We start from the raw sequence: 8,667 nt of genomic DNA on the forward strand, positions 1-8,667 counted from the left end.
GTCACAATGTGGAGACCTGTTGGTATGTCCACCTGTAAAAGTCTGACGAGCGAGTGCAAAGCTACTGATTCACACGCATGTGCTGCCACTCCACATACATTATTAGGCCTCGTGGCATCTTTTTCGGTGCTCCATGTATGCGACTATCTCCTTCAAGGTACAGGGTTCAGACTTAACGTGGAATGGGAAAAGGCTTGGGGAAATCCTGCTAGTGAGACAGTGTGTGGTCAACTCTCCATGTTCTCTTGGTGTAGAGCCCTGTTCCTGGGTCTCTCTCTTCAGTTGCCTTCCATCTGGTGCTTCGCCACTCAGTAACTTGCAGGAAAATCCCTCCATCTAACCTGGGTGATTTCGCTCAATGTGCTGGAGGAGGTGGATTCCTGCATGTGGAAGAATGGGCACTGGAACAGGCAAAGACCTGGAAGAGACACTCTCAACGGTGTGACCTGAAGGAATACAATGGGAAAAGGAGACTAATAATGTGAGAGGCAGCACAAGCATTATGTGGTTGTTTTTACAGGGCATACCACAGTCTCCACATTTTTATTATGTAGTAACAGAGAAAGACATTCAATATTTCCTCCTTACTCTGAGTGCCCAAGTTTTCAAGAAATGTGTGGTGTTGCAGCAGGGATTTCAGGTCCTCAGGTTGAGAGAGGGCCTGCAAACACTCCTCCAGGACAAGAGGAGCAGAACTGAGCCATGACACAGTCTTAAGGAGCAGAGCAAACAACGTGAGTGACAATATGCTGGAAAGTTTACATGTTTTTTTTTCACACCGGGAACGTTACAAAATGCTAGGCCCATTTCAAGAAAACAGAGAAGCCGGTGGCTAGCATCTCAGCTAACAGCGTGGCCCCAGAGTGGCTATAAGGCAGAGTGGCTTAAGGCAGAGGTTATGTGCAGAAAGTGACAGTACAGCTTGGATATCTTCTCCTAATAAGATACAGAAGATATTACCCTCCTATAACTTAACCAGTCTAAATGTGCATCATGAATCAGCTGACTGCAGGATTTCCCAATACAATAACAGAAGGTGACTTGAACCCAGCGAAGGGTGACCTAGTGAGGTGTTACTTTGTGGTACCTGTCCAAGGTCTGGTTGGCAGTATCTTCTCCAGTTTAGAAAGGAATTCCCACACAAGTAGTTGCATATCTGTGTCATAGCTGGCGCCGTACTCCGTCGGAAACACCTCTGGAATCAAGATAGATGGGGAATATATCGGCGTAGGGTGAAGTTGACCCTAGATGCTAATCTTGGGTCAGTTCTGCATTTACCCCACTGGTGGTCAAGGTTAGATTGGGGGCGGGGAAGCTGATCCTAGATCTGTACCTATGGGAAACTTCCCTCCGGGGTAATATAATTCCAAGGATTGTAAATATTGTCTTTGTAACTAACAGAACCAGGAACTAGAGAGAGACGTTAACATATGATGGAGGCAGACTGACCTGGAAGAAGTGTTCTCTCTCCGCTGGGTCTTTCAGCAAAGTCTGGATGAGCTCCAGGAAGATGGCCTCTTCTGCATCCACCTCAGCATCTCCACTCTGTGAAATAGAACTTATCAGTGATAAGGGAACAGTAAACCACCGTCACCCACCACTGAAAATAAGAGGGAYCAACACTGCAGTCCTTGACATATAGGAGCAAGCACTGGAAATTAGCACAAGCTAATTGGTGCAAAGGATCTGACGGTTGCTTATTCAATATGTCAATGTTTTAATTCTCTTATCCTTGGCAAATACGTGATTTAAATAAGCACATTTCAAATGATAGGAATGGCAAACGCGGTTCCATAAAGACCAGGGGCCATATACATCAAGCATCTCAAAGTAAGCTGATTTAGGATCAGTTTACCCTTTTAAATCACAATGAAAAGGATTACAAGGACAGAGGGGACCTGATCCTAGATCAGCACTCCTCCTCTGATAAGTTTGATACATATGGTCCCAGGACAATTTGAACAGTTGTCCTCCACAGAGTATCATTACTTACCCCTGTGTGTCCAGGGGGGCGAATTCTGTCCAGGTGGGGTTGGATGATCTGGATATCAGCTGTATGATCAGCGGAACACAACTCTAGTATCACCTGAAAGGAATAACAGTATTCAAGGAAGTAGACAACAGCACCCAACAAATGATGACCACCGACAGAACCTGAGCAATCAGGACAATAGAACCCAACTCATCAGGACCATGGACAACCCCCATGCAATCAGGAAAATGGACAGAACCTAACTAATCAGCAGCTACATAAACCGCAAGATAAAGACCGTTTTAATCACAGATGGCRCTAAACACACTGTCCAAACTACTGCTGTTAGGTTCTCCAGTTTACAAAAACAACATCCTTAACTGTATTCGCTACTAACCCTTGTTCGCAGCCGCAGAAGAAGCTTGGCTCTCTGTTTGTCATTCAACAGGTCTGGAACTGTCGCTGTCACAAGGCCGACGAACTCCTCTAGTTTCTCATAATCCATGACATCTCTTCGTTGCGCTACTTGCCACATGGCCGCAGAGAGCAGCCTCAGAGGTGGTATCAACAGGCGCAAAGAGGATAACGGGAGGAAGAATCTACGGGCAAAAATTGGTCATTGAGTTTGGTGAGAGAGACGACACAATCTTTGGACAATAATTATTGGTAGTGCGGGTTAGGAGGCATAACGTTACATTGCCGCATAACTTGAGTAGACGCTAGCAAATGAAGCTCAAAATGTGAATCAGTGCCCAACTATTTATCTATTCGATCCATCTTCTAGTAGCTAGTCTACCCCAATGGCTGGTCCACCCTAGACAGTCTGTATCTTTGCTACAACTAACAGTAGCCGCAAGTTGCTAGCTAGCCAACGTTAGCTAGGTACTTATTTTAAACGAACCTGCATTCTCCACTGTTTTGTCGTGACACAGATTTCCATCATTATGGATAATTGAGTTGTGACTTATATAACTTTAATTAACTAGTTTGGTTTATATTAAACACAGAAAGACATTTGGGAGTATAATAGTTTAGCTTTATCCACTATCTGGCAGGCTAGCGTTCTTCCGCTTCTTTTTTATCTTCCGGGAAAGTTTTCTTCCTCTCTGGTCCTTCAATGGGAAAAGGCGCTTATACTGCCACTACCGACCATTCATTGGCACGACTCTGGTGTAAACTTCCAGCTGTCTTTATTTACTGTGCTACTACAAAAACACACATATAAAAACAAACTATATATTTGTAATAAACATACTGTCAAAATTATTAGTATAATATGATTCCCCTATGCACATCTGAGAATGTGACAAAAAAAAACATGTTTATTTAGGAATTTACATAAGTTTATATCATAGTGTACATCACTTTAATTCCAGACAACAGACTTACAGATCTCTGGTTTATGCCGATGCAGTTTCAGTAGGATCTTTGTTCAAGAGACCGGGAATACATCTCTTTCCCCTTATTGCTGTAATCTTGTTCCAATCATCATGTTTAGGTGGCTCAATCAAGTCGCCTTCTCTCATTTGTCTCATATCCAAATCAGAAATACACATTWTAGAGAGAGCACACTTTATTCCACTAGCTACATCAYGTTAACCTGCAGTTCTTGTGACGTTGCAGTCATTTAGCAGTCACTTTTATCCAGAATGAGGTGTTGTCTTGAAGTTGAGTTTCACATTTTAAAGTCTGACTGCCACAAATCATTGTCTTGATTTCAACAACAGGCATATTCAAATGTTATGGTCTCACAATTTTGCTATTTTCTGGACATACTGACAAATACTGGTAAATATTCCATATAATGCCAAAATGTGGGCAGTTAAAAACAAAACATAGGCCTAACAAAGGAAGACATCCAATATAATTTGAACACCAATCTGGTCGAGGCGTGTAAACCTTATACTTCAGTGTTGTAAACACTCCTTTTTAAAGATCGATCATTTCAACCAACTGGGGTCATGGTTAAAGGGGGCAGCATTTCAAGTGTAGAATTCCAAGTCACTCCTGCAAGGGATACAATTCAACAAATTATGAATCATCTTGAATACACATGTTCAGGTGCGCAACCAGATTTTTAAAAAAAGCTGGTATTTGTACATTTTTATTTTATATGATAAATTAGCTAACTTTAACATACACAGGGTGTGCCCAAACACAACAAACTTTACTGGCACTCTCACTTCCTTAGCCACCATAGCTAGCAAGTCTCATTTGTAGCTATCTATCTGGGGTTTTGCAGTAGTACTCAAACTTACCATTTTAGCTAGGGAACTATGAAATACATAACGAGGAAAAATGCGATGTCAAACATCACAAACAGCCAAAAGTCAAACCAGTATGAGTGTTTTGGTAAAGATACCAAAGCTCCTTTCGTGTCCAAACTCTCTTCCGAGCCCATTTTCAGGAAGTGTGTGGATGAAAGATTCACCGCCCCAGTGCTATCGTAGCCCTGTCTATTTCTTACTCTTTGCCCCACCTAGTGGCTTCTTCTTCGAGGTTTAACGTGGTTGGCATCCAATTCGTTGCATTACCGCCACCTACTAGACTGAGTACAACTTCCTTGTACTTTGCTTAAAAATAAAAATTTACTTAATAAATACCCTACCATCTAACATTACACTCCACATTAAAAAAATAATTAAATGAACACCACCCTACCCACTAATTAAATGTATTTATTCCTACCTCATGCCATCATCCTGAAAGGATGGGACATCACCACTTAACACATCCTGTAACTCTAATGATGTCAAGTCTCGCACACCCAAATACCACTCTGCAGCTGCCACCACAACCTCAATTTTATGCGACTTCCATTCCATCCCTGCAGTACAGTTGATAACCATCGCTTATAAATGCTAAAAATCCAATCTTACTAAAACTTATATCACTTTGTGGCCTATCCCTATGTACTGGTATGTCTCTACTACTCTCACCATCCTCCCCCTTAACCCATCTTCCTCTAGTTTCTGCACTGCATCAGCATATGACAACTTCTGTACTACTCTAACTCTAGAAACCTCAACCTGCCTCTCTCGCACGGGACATTTCTGATCCCCAGCTCCATGTGTACCCCTACAATAACACATTCACTACTTACCCCAATACTACACATTCCTTTGTCTCATGCCCTTCTGCACACTTCTCACCCACATACACTCGTACAGGATAACTTATATATCCTAACTTCACTTTGTCGGGCAAAGACTCAACTTCAAAACTCAAAAGAACAGACAATGACTCTTCTGTTTCCCCACTCTCGCCACCCTGTTGCTGCGCATCACATACACCAAGAATCTTTCCCCTCAGCTGATTCAACTTTTATATTTACTGCTTCCCCAGTTATCACTCCTTTCATTGGTGCACTTTCTTGAGAGCGAAACAATTCACTTTTCTTGCCCCCATTCGTTTTACTCTGAGTGCATTCTCCCTCTGGCCAACAGAAACACAAACAATTATCACTAGACAACTTCTGGTTACCCTCACTGATTCCACATTACCCAACTCTTTTCACCCACTGTGAAACCACAAATGAATCAGCCAAAATCAAGAGTCCACTTTTTCCATTAACTTCACTCCTACTGTCATAAACTCATCTTTTTCCTATCCTCGGTGCATACCTCGGTCTCCGATAACTTCACACACCCACCACCTCCGATACTTCACCCTCATTCACTTCCATTTCTCCTCCTGTCTTCAGCTCCCTCTGCTTACACTTTCTACCATTCTTTAACAAATCATCTCCCTTTTCCCCACTACTCAAGCTCACCCTCTTCTTCCCTCTCTCTCTTAGACCTCCTCTCCCTCTCCTTTTCCCTCCATTCCTCCTCCTTTTCCAAGTATACGTCTCCTTATTGATAATTACTGCACTACTCCTGACAACTATCTTGTTCTTGCTTTCTCTAGGGACTCCATTTCCGCTGATGTGTCCGTCCTCCTCCCCCTCCACCTAGTGGAGCTTATAGTACAGTTTCTTCTTCTTCTTCTTCTTCTTCTTCTTCTTCTTCTTCTTCTTCTTCTTCTTCTTCTTCTTCGATATCATGGCGGTCCGCAAACAAACGTTTAAAGTGCATGTCGCCACCTACTGTGCTGGAATGTACAATCAATCATGATCTGCCCAAGTCTGTACTACCATGAAAATAAAATTTTCACAACAAAATAAATCACTAACTTCTACCACACCCTCCCCCTCCCAACCCCATCAAACTTATATCATGCTGAATCACTCCACCCTTAGGATTGTTCAGCATGTCAACAACCATTTCAACAGTAACATCTATTACCCCCAATATCTCTTTTGCCGTCTCCACAATAACCTTCAACCTGGCGCATTTCTGCTTTCCACAACCCGAGTCGTATTGATAACCTTACCAATAAAAGCTTTGAAGTCAACTTTATTCATTATCAAAGTGTCCTTTGACACCACACATTCATGAGCCACAAGATTTCTGAACAAGCTTCCAAACCATGCCAGGACCATCAGAAACACCAGCCCAGACAGATAGGTTCCACTTACTACACGTACAATCCATGTAAGATCCATCAGTCTGACAGTAGGTTCACTTACTTACATGTACATCCATGTAAGATCCATCAGTCTGACAGTAGTAGGTCCACTCACTACACACATACATCCATGTAAGATACATCAGTCTGACAGTTAGGTCCACTTACTTACATACATCCATGTAAGATACATCAGTCTGTACAGTAGGTCCACTTACTACACGTACATCCATGTAAGATAATCAGTCTGACAGTAGGTCCACTTACTACACTACATTCCATGTAGATTCATCAGTCTGACAGTAGGTCCACTTTATTACAGGTACATTCCATGGTAACGATACATCAGTCTGACAGTGTAGGTCCACTTACTACACGTACATCCATGTAAGATACATCAGTCTGACAGTAGTCCACTTACTTTACACGTACATCCATGTAAGATACATCAGTCTGACAGTAGGTCCACTTACTACACGTACATCCATGTAAGATACATCAGTCTGACAGTAGGTCCACTCACTACACGTACATCCATGTACGATCCATCAGTCTGACAGTAGGTCCACTTACTACACGTACATCCATGTAAGATCCATCAGTCTGACAGTAGGTCCACTCACTACACGTACATCCATGTAAGATCCATCAGTCTGACAGTAGGTCCACTCACTACAGTGTAGTGTAGTGACTACACATACATCCATGTAAGATCCATCAGAACCTGCCTCTGAATATGAAACATCATGACTGATCCTCCTTTCACTGTAACTGGCATCCACCAAATGCTGCACTGTTGTTCTCCGCCACAATTACGGTACTTAACCTTCACATTGTTTTCACGGTAATCATGTGCCCCTCCACACTTGGCACATCTTTTCTTTCCTTTACAATGAGTAGCTACATGTCCCATTCTTTGGCATTTAAAACACTGCAGTGCATATGGGACAAATTCTCTAACATTAAAACTAAGGAATCCTATCTGTACTTTTCCCGGCAAGACATCATTGATAAGCTTTCACTTCTTTGACCCTCTTTCCTACTGAACAACGTTTTGGCCTCAATCACTCTGCCTGCCTTCACATTGTCTTTAATTATCATCTGCGGACATAGATATTGGGACCCCAGTGATGACTCCCCTCAATCTAGCATAAACACCAGGGGAATGGCTTTCATCTTCTTTCCATTAAGCTTTTCKATTTCCAGTATCTTCTCTTGCTGAGCCGGACTACCACACAATATTTACAATCTACCATTTCCAATGAGCCGAGCTAATTTCACTTCACCTTCCTCTTTCTCTACGGCATTAGTTCGTCAGATAGGGTGTAAGTGAGGCCCTGTGGTCTCATCAAACACCATCACCATTTCCACTCCAAGACTTCATTACTCTTGCTTCCTACCATGGCCCTCTTTATGCTTTCTTTACTAGAAAATCCACTACTACTCTGTATCATGATCTCTCTTCTTCCTATGTCTTTCCACTACCGACCATTCCGATCCTTGACCCTCATCCTCCCGCTCCATAGCATCAGAACTGACACCCATATTGTCCTCATTCCAGCACAGCTGTTGTTTCACCAACCTTTTCTCCATTTCGTCTGCACTACTCACCGCCATTTCCGACCTCCAACCCTCACTCACAACCCCCTTCTTCCCAAATTCTTCCAATCAGGTTCCAATGAATCGTCAGGTTTCCCCATGTAACTACTGGCAGATATAACTCAAGGGTCTTTTCTCAATTGCATTCTCCTCGTGTCCTCTCTCATCGCCCCCTTCTCAAAACCCAATGGAAGAAAGGGTCAGAGGGGCGGGACCTCTGGCTTTCTCATGCAATGGGTTTTGAGGAGGCGGCAAAGAGAGAGGACGCAAGAAGGATACAATTGAGAATCTCCCATTATCAATGTAACCGCTTACTATTATAGCAGTTCATAATATAAATGTATTGTAAWATTGTAGTATTGCTTATACCTGATATTGTATTATAATTACTAATCATTCCTCTTCTGTACTTTCAGAAACGATGTTTAAATTTTCTTTTTTTTTCTTTTTTTAAATCAATTGAAGCACATTTGAAGGAACCCATGTTAATAACAATTGGCCATTTAACACAACTGGGCCTGGAGTTGCTGACATCTTTCTCAGCGAACATTGACGCCGGCTTTTGTTGGACTAGCAACATAATGTGA

The 8,667-nt window shown here is 42.4% G+C and overlaps 1 protein-coding gene and 1 long non-coding RNA gene across 2 annotated transcripts; both read right to left on the bottom strand.

The window, feature by feature from the left end:
• Window positions 1-342: 342 nt before the first annotated feature.
• On the bottom strand, window positions 343-2,704 carry LOC139027269 (TERF1-interacting nuclear factor 2-like). Its single transcript, XM_070442408.1, has 6 exons — window positions 2,370-2,704; window positions 1,994-2,086; window positions 1,449-1,545; window positions 1,088-1,195; window positions 589-712; window positions 343-446 (listed from the first exon to the last, which is right to left on the bottom strand). Exons 1-5 carry the CDS (start codon window positions 2,505-2,507, stop codon window positions 645-647), a joined length of 504 nt encoding a protein of 167 aa, XP_070298509.1. The 5' UTR covers window positions 2,508-2,704; the 3' UTR covers window positions 343-446; window positions 589-644.
• Window positions 2,705-3,527: 823 nt separating this feature from the next.
• LOC139027270 (uncharacterized) lies at window positions 3,528-4,437 on the bottom strand. The gene is made up of 2 exons (XR_011479341.1): window positions 4,231-4,437; window positions 3,528-3,979 (listed from the first exon to the last, which is right to left on the bottom strand). It is a non-coding gene; the product is annotated as an uncharacterized lncRNA (long non-coding RNA).
• Window positions 4,438-8,667: the final 4,230 nt, after the last annotated feature.

The sequence above is a fragment of the Salvelinus sp. IW2-2015 genome, unplaced genomic scaffold (genome assembly GCF_002910315.2).
Source record: "Salvelinus sp. IW2-2015 unplaced genomic scaffold, ASM291031v2 Un_scaffold9002, whole genome shotgun sequence".
NCBI lineage: Eukaryota > Metazoa > Chordata > Actinopteri > Salmoniformes > Salmonidae > Salvelinus > Salvelinus sp. IW2-2015.

What these genes read in the sequence shown, in the direction of transcription:
- LOC139027269 (XM_070442408.1), bottom strand. Translation starts at nt 2,507, where the DNA reads ATGTGGCAAGTAGCGCAACGAAGAGATGTCATGGATTATGAGAAACTA. An exon ending in GAGAGAACACTTCTTCCAGG is followed by an intron (nt 1,196 to 1,448) that starts TCAGTCTGCCTC and finishes TCTTGATTCCAG; the next exon opens with AGGTGTTTCCGACGGAGTAC. An exon ending in GCCAACCAGACCTTGGACAG is followed by an intron (nt 713 to 1,087) that starts GTACCACAAAGT and finishes CTGCTCCTTAAG; the next exon opens with ACTGTGTCATGGCTCAGTTC.